The sequence below is a fragment of the Oncorhynchus masou genome, chromosome 19, assembly GCF_036934945.1.
Source record: "Oncorhynchus masou masou isolate Uvic2021 chromosome 19, UVic_Omas_1.1, whole genome shotgun sequence".
NCBI lineage: Eukaryota > Metazoa > Chordata > Actinopteri > Salmoniformes > Salmonidae > Oncorhynchus > Oncorhynchus masou.
The window spans coordinates 23,314,159-23,329,913 of record NC_088230.1 but is presented as its reverse complement, the minus strand read 5'-3'; the positions used below and the strand labels follow the sequence as shown (position 1 = coordinate 23,329,913).

Genomic DNA, 15,755 nt, shown 5'->3' with positions numbered 1-15,755 from the left:
CTAGTTTTGTCACATCTGGAATACTGCCCAGTTATGTGGTCAGGTGCAGCAAATTGCAGTTGTTCCAGGACAGAGCAGCACGTATTGCACTTTGATGTACACAGAGGACGAATGTCAATAACATGCATTTCAATCTCTCCTAGCACATGTAGTAGTGCTATGTACTGTGTATTATGTATATTATCTATTTTATTTGTTATGTTTTGATTCCTGTTTGGACATCAGGAAGAGTATCCGCTGCCTCAGCAGCAGCTATCCGGGGATCCTAATAAGTACTACTAATACTACTATTACTCTGATCAAGTTTTTGAAATACAAGTAGGCATATAAACAAAACATTGTGTCAATTCACTAAACAGAAACATTTATATTCTTGGCATGTTACTTAAGACTTTAACCCTTATATACATTTGATATTAGATTAATAACGGCCTCTGTCAATCCATCTGGAAAGGTGTGGACACTATGATCTGAGCAAAGCTCTTACCAAGGTCAAATCTACACCTGCAGGTACAAGAATGGAGTGATACTAGTTGATGTGGCAGGTAACCTAGGGGTTAAGAGCATTGAGCAGGTAAACAAAAGGATGCTGGTTCAAGTCCCCTAGGTGACAAATCTGCTTGTGTCCTTCATTTAACCCTAATTGCTCATGTAAGTCAATCTGGATAAGAATGACTGCTAAATTACCAATATATTATGGGTAGATATACTTCCTGTTGTAGCTTTTTCATTATTTTAGTTGAGTCTTTGATTTACTTCACTGTCTGGGGTGTGTCTGTGTAAATATGGTGGTCACTGGGATTACAACTGTGACTAGGGTCAGTATTGCAGACTGTAATGATCAACAGACTGACCTGTTCAAGAGGTGGATGTGCACTTCAGTACTGAAATAACACCATTCAAAATAGTAAGGAGGAGCGACTGACTGACTGCTCGCTACTGCCTCAGTAATTCTAAGCATTCTTAATCCCAAGGGCTTTAACTGACAACAGATGCTCAGGCTTAATAACAATCACCACTGTGCTATCCCTAAGGTTCCTTAGTGTTTTAATTAGGTAATGTGTTATAAGACACTAATACCACTTTGTTTTAACCCTAATTGCTCCTGTAAGTCGCTCTGGGTAAGAGTGTCTGCTAAATTACTAAAATGTCAATGTAATAACACTTTGTTACAGTAATAGCACAGTAATAACGCTTTGTTACAGTAATAACAGTAATAACACTTTGATATAAGTAATACCACATTGTTAGAGAAATAATAGAATAATAACAGTTTGTTACAGTATTAACGGTTTGTTACAGTAATAACACAGTAATATCACTTTGTTACAGTAATAACACTTTGTTACAGCAATAACACTGTAATAACACATTGTTACAGTAATAACATAGTAATATCACTTTGTTACAGTAATAACACTTTGTTACAGTAATAACACAGTAATAACACTTTGTTACATTAATAACATAGCAATAACACTTGTGTTTATTCCATCTCTAAAAATAGTAATTCCTTATTATTTCCAATGGCATGGATATGAATATGAACAAGATATACAAAAACATTGTTGGCAAGAAGTGTTTAATATATATATTTTTTTACCTTTATTTAACTAGGCAAGTTAAGAACACATTTTTATTTTCAATGACGGCCTAGGAACAATGGGTTAACTGTCTATTCAGGGGCAGAACGACAGATTTGTCAGCTCAGGGATTTAAACTTGCAACCTTTCGGTTACTAGTCCAATGCTCTAACCACTGGGCTACCCTGCTGCCCCATATTCTCAACTATTCTTTCCAAACAACCTTTAATTGCAATATATAATGTGTGGATTTACAGAGTACCAAAGTTGTGTAGTACAAAAAAAATGAATATAAAAAAATATTTGACCCTACATCATTTTGTAGAAGAAAAGCTAAATGTTTTTCTTAGAAATGTTGGAGCTCATCCGGATACACAAAATTATTCCTGAAGAGCTTATATGCTACAAGTTGGCCTCCGAAAATCATCATCACCAATCCAGAACCTGTGACACAAGTGGATTTAAAGGATAGACAGACCTATTTGAATGCATCAAGTATTGAATCACTTGCAAAATAAATGTAAGTCGACTAATTAACAAATCATGTTTTTATTGGCTCCAAATGGCCTCAAATCAAGTATGATTCCTTACCAAGGGCAATCCAATAATGTTCTGTTGACGGGAAATCAGACATAACTGGATGAAAGAAACAGACAGGATATTAATTGAATATGACACATATTCAACTACATCAAATAAACTAATACATCAAATCAAGATTTCTGTCAGCTTGTGAAACTGTATGATCATGATGTTCTTCTGACAAGCCTGTTTATACTAAAGTGGCCTTACAAGACAGAACCAGACAGACAGAACCAGACAGACAGACGCCATCACACTATAGGACTGGTTGCTATACAATATCGACATTAATTGATGTTAACCAATAAAAATAGGGACTCTTGAGGCATGGTGCTTGACACAGATTTAAACACAAAGTAGACCGCTGCATATACACAAGGCAGTGATTAGACCATATGTACATACTTGTAAAAATGGCTCTCTTGCTGCTTACCTGCTACCGTCAGACCGATGTGGATTAGTGTGACTGTGATGGCGTAGTCCCACACCCACTCCTCGACAATCCACGCAAATATCAGGCCTCCCAAAAGATAGGTCAGCTCCATGGAGATCACTGTCACTATGCAGGAAATACAAAACCACACACCTCAGCCAACATGCTTACCAACATGAACACACATAATTCAAGGTAGTCTATCTAAAAAAGGGATGTTGCTAACTACTGACTAACAAGAATAGAGCAGAGTCTTCGATCAACTCACCTAGGTATTTTGGACTTTGCCATGATGGCTGTGTTGTGTAGTCAAAGGGCGCTAAAAGGCTGTCAACCTCATGTACCCTGCAGAGATGATGAATAATGAGAAACTTGGGTCATAAATGGTATATTTGCTGTTAACTGTAGTTACAGTAAATGTGTGAGGTAGCACTGGAGACATATTGTGATGCTTTTTGGTAGAAACCAGAATGAGGATTCCATGCAGACACTGCATTTTTTTGTGGATAGTTTCTGTGTTCATGAGACAGGAAGTACACGTCAATCAAGTACCACAACATATGACAATGAAACTATATGAAAGACAGGATATACCTTCTTTTGAATATTGTGGAAAATATCTATTATTTTAGACTCACCTGAGAATACCAATGCAGAGACTGACCACTATGTAGTAAACAGCATAGAAGGATATTATGCACATCAGCAAGTTCTGGAGAACAATCTGTAATACATAACATCACATCAGACTCCGTCACACAAGACCCTCAAAATGTCAGATGCTCATTCTTAATAAAACCTCAAATATGATCCATAATAATATGGATTCATTTGATCATTGCTGTTGCCACAAATCTACAAAAAAGAAAGGCCATTTAGAAAGTTTCGGACTGAAATACTTGCATAAACTGAACTCAGATAGGTTCAGTCATTTCATTGAAAGGTATTAGAATTCTATAACAAATGCTCTAACTTGAATAGTGAGCTGTGTTGCCAAAACTACAGCAGCACATGAACTATGTACACAGTGCCACACTAAGTAGACACTGGTAAACATGTACACCTCCTGTGGTTCTCTACTACTACATTTCCTGTGGTATCCAAAACTGAAGTCCAAGGTCTTTACCCATGTTTCACTGATGTTGGTCTTGATCTTGACTGATGTTGGGCCATAGCGCTTCAGAGTAGACCCACAATACCCACAACACCTGCAACAGTAGTCCAACAACATGAATGGCCGCCTTGTCTTTTATCAGTTGAGACGGTAGAAGGCCGCCTACAGTAGAGCAAACACACCAGGGGATGAGGGCTGGTCTTAATGGTTAATGGGATTACACACACGCAAAAAGCTTCCTGTCTCAATCCAGGCTGGATAAAGCACGCCCCAAGGCCCAGACCACTTCTACAGCATCACCAACACTCAGTGGCTAGAAATACACCTGAGTGGGGTGACAACCAACCTCTCTTCACATCACTGTGATGTCACTGCATACATATTCACTGGACGGTATAATTTTTTAGCTATTAATATGTGATGTTGGCCTGTTGGGGTGTATATACTGTAACAGCTGCTGGAGCACCAGGAGGCAAGCCAGACATGACTCTGAGTAAATTAAATGTAAATAGGTCACACACTTCTTTAGAACAGTGGAATTCTCTGCTTCTCTGGCCAGTTGATCAACAGCATAAAGCACAGCAAATTGGCCAGTGTTACCTAGTGTAGATTTTTCAGTGTAACTTTTCTATGGTTGATTTAGGAGTGAAGTTAACTCTGTAAGTGTTAATTTAACACTCATTGGTGTAAAATAACCAGAGTGTTGGCATTAATAACCAAAGTTGAGCTCTATTGCCAGTCGGTTTTTAGAACAGTTTTATTCAATATCTATGATTTTCATGTATATTGATTGATTTATTAGTCTTATGCTACTCAAATATAAACAACATTTTTCTAAATCTGTTACTTGGACTTATTCCACCGGCTACTGAAATGGTTGTTCCAGTTTAGATGCTTTAGGTTGTCTCATATTTTAGTCTTCCCAATCCAGGCAGTCATTCTCAATACAGGTTCCAGGCGAATACAAATTCCAAATGTTGGATATTCCCAGTCCAGCTGTATTCCAATAGGAATTACAGGTCACTTTGCAAGCCAGCATGAGTTTCAGGTCACTGTATTAGGTTACAACTAGGCCCTCAAAATAAGGCGTTATGAAATATGTATGGTATTGTCTTAAATAATGACAGTTTAATTATAACATATTCACTTAGGATCTCACTTGGTGAGGTCCATAGGACTGAAAATGAATGAATGCAACAACGATGTCACTGTCACTAACAAATACAGTCATGGGTTGTAAACTCTACAATTCACTCAATAGGAAAGGCACACTGGGAAATAAGACTTTACACTTTACAATGTGTTACTTTAACACTGAAAACTGTGGACTGTATAGACACTGGAACAATGTTAAATGTAACACTCTACAGTGTTGATTTAACACTGGAGAATCTGCTGTATGTATGTGTGTGTGTGTGTGTGTGTGTGTGTGTGTGTGTGTGTGTGTGTGTGTGTGTGTGTGTGTGTGTGTGTGTGTGTGTGTGTGTGTGTGTGTGTGTGTGTGTGTGTGTGTGTGTGTCCTACTACATATGATTTCTGTAAAACTGAACATATTCTTGAATGTTTAGAGTTGAGACATTGAACAGGCTCCTGCGACAGTTGTTAAAACGATGACAGAACTTTGAGGGAAAGCAAACAAGTCCTAAGCACTTAAATCATTATCCCAGTCATAAACCCAGTCTTCAGTATGTCTTTTGACAATCACCCTCAGCACAGCATCATTTGAGCTTCTTTTCTTTTTAGCGAATTAGTGACACTGTAACTCACTAATCACTAATGTTCTATACAGTGAGTGGATTGTGCGGTGACGCCAATCATGCATTAGAGAAGAGACAGATCACCAACACAAAGCATGTCTTCAGTTAAATACTCAGTCATATGCAAGAAAGGGCTCCCAATGAAATCTTTGCCCGCATGCCATTCCAATATGCACATTCCATGAATTGAAATTGAGCTCCATAAGTAACAAATTAAATGTACACTATGGTGATATGCAACAGCAGTAACACCCAATCCAGCATGCATTAGCCAGACATGCTCTCACAGAGCAGTCCATAATAATTTGATGACAAAGCATGAAAGATTTTATAGAAAAAGTAGTCATACTCATGATCATACATTTTTATTTTATAACTGAATGCATTGGTAATGATACGCAAGATTGACTACAAATCTGCACAGATAGTTACTGTACATTTGTCTCTAGACAGCCATTACTGATGAAAGTCATACATAATGTATTCTACTCTAACGTTATGTATTCTATTATGTACGGCTACTTTTACTGAAACAACTCTAGATAAACTAACTAGAAGTCTAATAAAGGTATTTGAATTAAAAAGTAGGCCATGGATACAGCCTATTAGTGTTTTTCATTTTGATGTCATTACATCAAGTTGAGCCAATTTGTTCATAGTAATGGAACTATAGCATGACATAAAGAAACGTTGTACATCAATATTTGCATGGTTTCTTGCACAGGACTCACAAGCACAGATTCATTTTAGTATATCAAATGCAACGAAAACGAGCTTGCTGCGTACTATAAACCTAAGCACAAAATTGAAAATGTGTTGATGGCGTACTACGTACTATACAACACAATGTCGGTAGTGAAACGTTTTCTGACGTTCTTTGTGCTATTTCGCAAGTCACCCCGTTTCACTGTCGACAAGCACACTGGGTTGTATTTTTAGTAACATGGTATTCGTGCTCTTGTATTCCCATTATCGCATATTTCATTCTCCAAATATCCACAACTCATCAATAATCATTTGCTGGTGCTTTTATTTCGATGGCAACGTTATGCGACAAATAATGGTTAAATCTATAAATATTTTGTTACTCAACCAGCTAAAACTTTCGATATTGCCATCATGTGTTCTTCAGTCGAGCTGGGGCACTCACTGCAAGCACTCGCTCAGAGCCACGCTCATGCGCATTGACGGCTGCCTGGGCAATTTGTCAGTACTCGTGGGAGAATTTGGGTAAGAAACAGACAAATTAAAACAAATGTACTTTACGATAAAACAGTTAATGCAGGAAATTATGTCTTATTGTAATTAGTGGTCTATTGTGTAGTCTAATACTTTCGTGAGAGGTTCATTGCGACGGAATTTGACCAAAACTTAGCAATAAAGTACAAAACGACTGGACGTGTCATCAATAATATCAGCCAGGAAGAGGTTCAATGTAAAGCGTTAATCTATTGCGTTCTAAAATTGTAACAAAAGTTGCGTTGAAAATTACTGCAATCGATAGAAAATATGTTGCGCTACATTTCTTGTCTCTTAGAGACGTATATAATAATGGTATATTGTACTCTTTCAAGAATAATGCGCTTCAGTGTAATTCCCGGTTATGGATGTGGAAAGGAGGAACTGTTCGCTTTACAAGCGATTTGGACTAAAATATTTATATCACCATTTCCTTCCAAAAAGCTGTCAAGGCAGTTAAATATTATTTTTGTTGTAGTGCAACGAGTCTGCAGGCCTGCCGGTGAGAATTATATAGAGTATATTCCAGCTCCGCCATTTTGGGAAACTGCCTTTAAAACACATTAAATAGTATCAGAGCAAAGAAAAGTGTTTAGATCTGATACAATGCATGTTGGGCGTCTTGCTAAGGGACATCGCTACATACCTGTAACACTCCTAGTTGGAATACAAAGGAAATGCGAACTGGTTGCGCCCAACCGAATAATTTAACCCCACTCGTAATAAAAACTATTTGACTCAAAGAGCTCGAAATAAATATGAATAACGCTCACAACCGGTAGTGAGCATCTGATGATAAAATCTAACACACATGGAGAATAATATGTGCACAGTCAACATGCGGAATTTTCCTTTGTAATAATATTTTTGGATCATTCAAAAAAGTATTCCCGCAACGATGCAATATTGACGCTTAGCAGATAGGAGTAATCCTTCAAATAGTTTGGGTTGTAAATTAAATTATATGCTTGCGTCAATTTGAAGTTACTTTCATATTGCAATTTCAGAAATGATTCAACGATTTGCTGTTGATATAGGCTACTGTAACTGCCTGAATGCCTATAGCTTATAGGCGCATACATAAAACATAAATTATAGCCAATACCCTACCCCAATGTCAGGAATTGTATTTGAAAGACAGCAATATTGATGCATCATATTGCATAAACTATCAATAATTCATATTTTCTATCAAATACGTTAGACATTTTCGTCTCGATTTTTTGTTCAGTGATTTCATTGTTGAATAGGGTCTGAAAGTTTCAAACGCAGTCGTCTTAATGTTGTCAGCAATGACCTCTAGTGGTTGATGCACGTCATCGAGTTTCAATCACATGGCTTCCGCTGTTTCGACAATAGTGAAATATTGTTGCAAAGCAGCTCTGTGAAATATTTTTGAAACATTGTTGCCAATCGGCTCTGTTCAACGTCACTTTGTTTTTCTTCATTTCATTTGAGTTGCACTTTAGTTAGCTAATGTTATAAAAAGCCTTATAAAGTCAGTTTATGTAGATTTAGTAGGCCTATGACATATGTATTATGCATTGCATTATTAATTGTCTGGCTTGGCTTCATCTATCATTGTCTATTTCAGATATCACCATTTTTAATATGGATGAGTCTACAAACATCACAAATTCAGTAACCCCTGATTTTGATGTGTATGGTGCCATGGACTGGAGTGAGGGTGTCGGGACCTTACCTGGGAGTGAGCTTAAGGTACAGATCACCACAATAGCCAAAAAGGTTCAATATTGTCATATACATATACATATATATATATATATAGTACCAGTCAAATGTTTGGACACACCTACTCATTCAAGGGTTTTGCTTTATTTGGACTATTTTCTACATTGAAAGCGTTGCACACTCTTGGCATTCTCTCAACCAGCTTCACCTGGAATGCTTTTCCAACCATCTTGAAGGAGTTCCCACATATGCTGAGCACTTGTTGGAAGCTTAACCTCCACTCTGCGGTTCAACTTATCCCAAACCATCTCAATTGGGTTGAGGTCAGGTGCTTGTGGAGGCCAGGTCAACTGATGCAGCACTCCATTACACAACCTGGAGGTGTATTGGGTCATTGTCCTGATAAAAAAAAATGATAGTCCCACTGAGCTCAAACCAGATGGGATTGTGTATCGCTGCAGAATGCTGTAGTAGCCATGCTGGTTAAGTGTGCCTTGAATTTGAAATAAATCACCAGCAAAGCACCATCACACCTCCTCCATGCTTCACGGTGGGAACCACACATGCAGAGATCATCTGTTCATCTACTCTGCGTCTCACAAAGACACGGTGGTTGGAACTAAAAATCTCACATTTGGACTCCACCAGTCTAATGTCCATTGCTTGTGTTTCTTGGTCCAAGCAAGTCTTTTCTTCATATTGGTGTCCTATAGTGGTGGTTTCTTTGCAGCAATACGACCATGAAGGCCTGATTCACGCAGTCTCCTCTGAACAGTTGATGTTGAGATGTGTCTGTTTCTTGACCTCTGTGAAACATTTATTTGGGCTGCATTTCTGAGGCTGGTAACTCTAATGAACTTATCATCTGCAGCAGAGGTAACTCTGTGTCTTCCTTTCCTGTGGCGGTCCTCATTAGAGACTGTGTCATCATAGCGGTTGATGGTTTTTGCGACTGCACTTGAAAAAACTTTCAAAGTTCTTGAAATATCTGGATTGACTGACCTTCATGTCTTAAAATAATGATGGACTGTCATTTCACTGTGCCTATTTGAGTTCTTGTCATAATAAATCACTCCCAACATCTTGTTCTTGTCATAATATGGGCTTGGTCTTTTACCAAATAGGGCTATCTTCTTATTCCAATCCTACCTTGTCACAACACAACTTATTGGCTCAAACGCATTAAGAAGGAAAGAAATTCCACAAATTAACTTTTAACAAGGCACACCTGTTAATTCCAGGTGATTACCTCATGAAGCTGGTTGAGAGAATGTCAAGAGTGTGCAAATATGTCATCAAGGCATAGAGTGACTATTCTGAATAATTTGTTTAACACTTTATTTGTTACTACATGATTCATATGGGTTATTTCATAGTTTTGAGGTCTTCACTATTGTTCTACAATGTAAGAAATAGTAAAAACATAAATTAGTAGGTGTGTCCAAATATTTGTATTATACCTAGCAGAAAAATGAAACATAATGAAATTAAATGAACCGTTTTTGTAATGACAAATGCAATGTTATATATAATTGTGTACATCATAAATTGTAAAAAATCATAATTCGTTTTAGTTTTTCCTGACCATGTTGCATGGCCCTAATCACAGTATTCATCTAAATAAAATAAATATAATTACTCCTCACGTGTGTGTGTGTGTGTTATGTTTATCAGTTTAAGGTGAATGAGTTTGGAGTCTTGGAGGTCCTAACAGAGGAGGGAGATGATGAGAGGGTGAAGAAGTCTCATGCTACCACAACATGGGCAGTGCCCACTGTTCAGGAGGGTAAGATGGCATGGTTCAATGTACACAACTTTGATATGCTCCCAACAGGGATATATTTGTGAGATGTAAGCCTACACTTGTACAATGTTTGTATCCCCATTGGGATCTTACATAATATGCACCTGTCTCTCTAGCACCTGACCTGGTGGGATGTGCATACATTTACTCTTTCATCTTCCTCTTTCAAGTAGGCATGTTTAACTGACGGTTTTCACTACCTTACCACATACCACATACACAATCTTCACGAAACGACTTCACATCAGTAGTGGTGGCTTTGTTTTTATGACTATTCACAACACCAGATAATTACATCAGAGAACTGTGCTGTCTGAAATGCTTTCATCTTTTAGTTTAGGATACCTGTGATATATGCATTTTCCAGAATATTACATTGTCATAATTGTGTCTAACCTTATAGGTCTGAGAATGAGTTAAATTGAGCTCAAAGCTAAGAAAGTGATGAATAATGATCATTAAAAGTGGTCAGCTGTCAGCTTTCTATTGGAGCGTTTCTGATTAGCTGAGATCTCAAATGCCTTTAATGTACAGTATGTGTTAGTTTAGCTCGTGGCTATATTGTTGTTTACAAATATCAAATAGGGTATCAAATCAAATTGTATTTGTCACATGCACCGAATACAACAGGTGTATATACTGTGAAATGCTTACTTACAAGCCCTTAACCAACAATGCAGTTCAAGAAATATAGTTAATAAAATATTTACTAAATAAACTAAAGTAAAAAATAAATCAAATCAATCAAAAGTAACACAAAACATTTCCATAACAATATTGAGGCTGAATACAGGGGGTACGGGTACCGAGTCAGTGTGCGGGGGTACAGATTAGTCAAGGTAATTTGTAAAGTGACAATTCATAGAAATAACCAGCAAGTAGCAGTAGTGTAAAAACAAGGGGGGGGGGTCAATGTAAATAGTCCGGGTGGCCATTTGATTAGTTGTTCAGCAGTCTTATGGCTTCGGGGTAAAAGCTGTTAAGGAGTCTTTTGGTCCCAGACTTTGCGCTCCGCTACCGCTTGCGGTGCATATGACTTGGGTGACTGGAGTATTTGACCATTACCTTGTTCTTATTGACCCTGAGCTTAGAAACGTTTCATTAGCCACACAGGAGATGGATGAGGATGACTTTGTGACTCTCTCTCTTTCCCTTTCTCCCTCTTTCTCTCTCTCTTTCTCCCTCTCTCACTCCCTCCCCAGCCCTCTCAGACAGTGCGTGTGTGGCAGTGAAAGAGGAGAGGCAGGAGGGTCAGTGGGCCCAGAGAGGCCTGGTGTGTGTGCGTTGCCAGAGGAAGGGCTCCCCCGTGGATTTCCTGTCTGACTGCCTTCACTGCAGCGAGCGCTGTCTGCAGCAGGACCAGCAGGAGTGAGTGGGCTGGGGAGGACTAGAGATTTATTAGGGTCCAGGGGGTCTGGTCTGGTCCTAACTGCAGTGTCTGCCTGATGCTGTGGGAAAATATCATGCTACTTTCTGGTAGTTGAACTGCTGTTTATTGAGCTCTTGAGGTTATTCCTTTTGTAATAACTTTCCCTTATGTACAATACACTGAAATAATAGCGGTGGCAGACTCACATAGTCAACGTTGATATCATACACTGATGCCAAATTATCATGTTCAAACTATTTTGAAACACCAATATAGATTAAAAAAAGGTTTTACTGGTATCATATTTTCTCTTTCTCAATTTGCTCATATGAACAACTATAAACATCCTTCATTTGCTTAAAAAAAATCAATGAGTCTTTCTCCTAAAATGTTTTTGTGGCCAGCCATTCTATGCAGAGTGGAAGCCAGGAATAATCGATCAGTTAGTTAATGTAAAGACTGGTGGTGATGCTAATGAATGCTCTGAGCTGGAGAGAGAGAGAGAGCCAGTGCTGCATTGCCGTGGGCACCATGTATCCATTGTCTTATAGGAGGAGAAGCTGCCAACAGAACGTTACATCTTAAAGTGGTATTCCCTCTGTGGATTTACGACTGCCATGGCAACAGAGAAAGAAAAATACTGCCTATGCATCCTATAATAAATAGTTAATTACACTTAATTAGAAACATTTTGAGTTAGATTACAATAAAATTAAACTATTTTTTTTGATTTTGCCCATTTATAGCTGATGATGATACGATTATTCATAGGCAGCCGTCACCAGGAATAAGTCAATGTAGGCGCAATGCGTTATGAATATGAAATACATGTGGTCCTCATTTACATTTTTGACTTCAATTATTTGCCGTGAATGAACACTGTATTGAGCTGGTCATACTTTAGATATTTTGACAGAAAAATTTCCCAGTTGAGTTATTACTGAAACGATAGTTTTTAACAATGATAATCCTTTTTGCATAACCTTTTAGAAACCTTCTAGTTTCTAAATCACTGGTACTCTGTGTTCTTTCCACTGCAGTGAGCTGAAGCTGAAGAAAGAGGTGTCTAAGAGCAATGGGGAGGTGGTGGGGGTCAGCTGTAAGAGGCCTCTGCAGCAGTACAAGGAGCGCCTAGCTGACAAGATGGACACCACAGAGGTCCTGCCTGAGGACCATGATGAGGACTATGTCAGTATTACTTTATACTCCAAGGAATATTGGACTTTTTGTTTTTTTACCAATGTTGTTAATCCGGAATTCTTATACCTAGTATCACCTACCGAACTCTCATTTAATGCATATTTTTCTCATTTTGATCCTTACTCTAATTTTTATTCTGAAGCAAAGTTTCTTATACAATAACTTTCACTTTTACAGACATTGTGTACCTACTAAATCACTCCCAACATTTTAAGACATTTACTGATATTTCTTGATATTTCATCACATTTTGTAGATGTTGCTTATGTGATTTTAAAGACGCTATAGACAAATAGTTTCAGAGCTCTCAGTCTGTACATTTTTTGCATCACTCCAGATTGCACAAGATTGTGAGGGATGATACATTAGCCTTGCATGTCTTTCACTGCCGAGGTGTCGTAACTAAATTAATACCTCTCACAAAGTTCTGTGACCTGATTGGTGCTGAAAACTCGCTGATAGTCTCTGATTTATCATTGATGTTTCAAAATTGGAAACATTTCAATGTATACACTAATTCAGAATGATTTCCTTACTACCTCATAAACACTGTCCTGATTGCCTGCACCAACATATCACATTGCTCTAGTCTATACTGTATTTGTGAGTATTCTTAGTCTCATTAGAATGTTCCTGAATATTATAGTGTTCTAGTGTGTAAATCCTGCTGTTTGTGCATCAAACAGGAGGAGAAAGACAGCAAGAAGATGACGCGTGGAGCTCCGCGAGGCAGGAGGAAGCGGAGGGGGGATGCAGCCCTGCTGAGACACAGTAAGTAGAAACAGGCAGTGGAAGGGACACCTGTGAGGGGTGTGTCCCAAATGGCACCCTATTCCCTATGTAGTGCACTAGGGGGCCTGATCAAAGGTAGAGCACTATATAGAGGATCGGGTGCCATTTGGGACTGTGTCTTGGGACAGAATCTTCTCACTATTTCCAAATCACTATTCATATAATCACTGCCATTGCACACACACAAACTGTATGTAATTTAATTTATTGCGTGTTACAATCAAATGATTTATTTATGGCAGCTGTTCCATATGGAGGGAAGAAGAAGTCTTGGTGTTGGGCCTCCTATCTGGAGCAGGACAAAGCCATCGCTGCCCCCACTAAACTGTTCAAAGAGGTGAGCTATCATACCCCCCAGGCCTGTCTAGAATTGGTTATTAACTGAGGTCTAACCCATTCTCTGTTTCCTTCGAGTCATTCTAATCTTTCTCCTATTTCTCCTTTACAGCTTGTCATTCAGCGTTTATATGCAATTTCACAACAAGGCCTACATTGTGTCCTGCATGTTTAGAGTTAATTTATTCATCTCATTAATCATATTATTATTTTCCTACAGCAACACTGTTAAGTTCATTATTTATTCTACATAAGTCTGGGAATATGTATTTTAAACTAATTATGTCCCATTTTCCTTTCAGCACCAGGCCTTCCCCCAGAATAAGAATGGATTCCGGGTGGGGATGAGGCTGGAGGGTGTGGACCCAGAACATCCCTCCATGTACTGTGTGCTCACTGTAGCTGAGGTAACCTCTCACCTCGACTCATCATCGCTGCCCTCTCAGAGGAGTCTCAACTCATGGCATGGATTTCTTCAGCTTTGGGAAGATCTGAAGCAAAGTCTGCATTGTCATTGTTCTTGTTCCAGTGCAAAGCAATAGTTGTGTTCACTAACATGTACTGTATGTGTTGCTATGCAATGGCATTTAGCAAATTACAGTATTAATATGACCATAAATGCTTGTTTGGTTTTGAGTTATGTCTACTTTTCTATTTTGGCATCATGTGCACTTCTGGTCAGTATTCTGCTACTTCATCTCTGTGTAGCAAACACAGGATGACCATGTTAGGTATGAAGATGTTTAATGCTTCTTCCATGTTTAGGTTTCAGGACACCGAATACGGCTTCACTTTGACAAGAACTTGGACTGCTATGACTTCTGGGTGAATTCCAACTCTGCAGACATCCACCCTGTGGGATGGTGTGAGAAAACGGGACACAAGCTGCACCCCCCCAAAGGTAAGAGACATGCTACCTTTGACAGATATCCACCTGGAAAAGATAATCACGTATGGATTGCTTGTCATTTTGGATGGGATATTTTGAAACGTTTACTTTAGCACTTCCTCATCTTCTTCTCATTAGTATTTCCTTACTACTGTATTTTAATTTGAGCTAGTTTGCATCAACAGGGAATTTGAGTTATTATTATGTGGATTATTATAATTGGCCATTTTTGTAGGGGTTGATACATTTTTTTGTAAGGGAAAATCAAGTCTGACATTTCAAAGTATAATTTTTTTTACCTCAAATACACTACACGCTTTAAATGTCTTGCATTGCAGGAAAGTTCTCCTGCAACAGGGTGATCAAATTAATATCCTACATCTGTATGAGAGACTAGTCATTTAGGGATGGTTACAGTGTGTATACTTTGACAAGCAGGTGTGCAAGCAGGTTACCCATGGCAACTGGAAAACGGTTCTAAACTATTTTGAAAACACAAAGAACACAAAGATTTTATTTATATGACTTCTATGTATGATTACTAGCACTGTAATTTAACCAGCGATATTTAATAAGGAGTAAAATAATTTCCCCCCAGTTCTTTATGGAAACGTGAGTATAATCCTTGTCATTTCTCTATGGATGGACAGGTATGAAGGATGAGGAGTTCAGCTGGTCGTCATACATCAAACAGAGCAAAGCCCAGGCAGCTCCCAAGGCCCTGTTTGAGAATCAGAACACGGTAAGAGAAGCTTACAGACCTAGATTTGGCCGGGGACACACTCCGATGCATGAACACAAATTAAATCAACATACATAATTGTCCATTTTTGAGCGTAAAGAGTACAACTCAAGTAAACTATTTTCGGACGAGTTGCATTCATTTTTTGTCAATCATCCCCGTTGTCATTCATCCTGCAACAGATGACTCCCATTTAAAAAGCATTTGCTCCATCCGAAATTCT

At 38.4% G+C, this 15,755-nt stretch overlaps 2 protein-coding genes across 3 annotated transcripts in view; one reads left to right on the top strand and one right to left on the bottom strand.

Moving 5' to 3' along the window:
* Window positions 1-1,613: 1,613 nt before the first annotated feature.
* On the bottom strand, window positions 1,614-3,829 carry tmem244 (transmembrane protein 244). Its single transcript, XM_064924638.1, has 6 exons — window positions 3,725-3,829; window positions 3,237-3,322; window positions 2,867-2,943; window positions 2,599-2,724; window positions 2,175-2,219; window positions 1,614-2,027 (listed from the first exon to the last, which is right to left on the bottom strand). The coding sequence occupies exons 1-6, from the start codon at window positions 3,827-3,829 to the stop codon at window positions 1,930-1,932; spliced, it is 537 nt and encodes a 178-aa protein (XP_064780710.1). The 3' UTR covers window positions 1,614-1,929.
* Window positions 3,830-6,495: 2,666 nt separating this feature from the next.
* LOC135506025 (lethal(3)malignant brain tumor-like protein 3) overlaps window positions 6,496-15,755 on the top strand; it is a 49,358-nt gene continuing 40,098 nt past the window's right edge. Inside the window, exons 1-10 of one of the 2 annotated variants that reach the window (XM_064925366.1) lie at window positions 6,496-6,699; window positions 8,303-8,427; window positions 10,075-10,186; window positions 11,407-11,572; window positions 12,614-12,761; window positions 13,460-13,544; window positions 13,808-13,902; window positions 14,204-14,308; window positions 14,667-14,802; window positions 15,441-15,532. In XM_064925366.1, coding sequence (XP_064781438.1) covers window positions 8,320-8,427; window positions 10,075-10,186; window positions 11,407-11,572; window positions 12,614-12,761; window positions 13,460-13,544; window positions 13,808-13,902; window positions 14,204-14,308; window positions 14,667-14,802; window positions 15,441-15,532 — 1,047 coding nt within the window. In that variant the 5' untranslated portion in view covers window positions 6,496-6,699; window positions 8,303-8,319. The remainder of the gene's footprint in view (window positions 6,700-8,302; window positions 8,428-10,074; window positions 10,187-11,406; window positions 11,573-12,613; window positions 12,762-13,459; window positions 13,545-13,807; window positions 13,903-14,203; window positions 14,309-14,666; window positions 14,803-15,440; window positions 15,533-15,755) is intronic. The other variant, XM_064925365.1, reaches the window with a different exon arrangement.

Excerpts from the sequence above, each read along its gene's own strand:
- tmem244 (XM_064924638.1), bottom strand. The coding sequence starts at position 3,829 with ATGTTGTTGGACTACTGTTGCAGGTGTTGTGGGTATTGTGGGTCTACT. Across the intron at positions 2,220-2,598 it reads CATCGGTCTGACGGTAGCAG|TTATGTCTGATTTCCCGTCA; the intron begins GTAAGCAGCAAG and ends TCTTTCATCCAG. Across the intron at positions 2,028-2,174 it reads ACATTATTGGATTGCCCTTG|GTTCTGGATTGGTGATGATG; the intron begins GTAAGGAATCAT and ends CTTGTGTCACAG.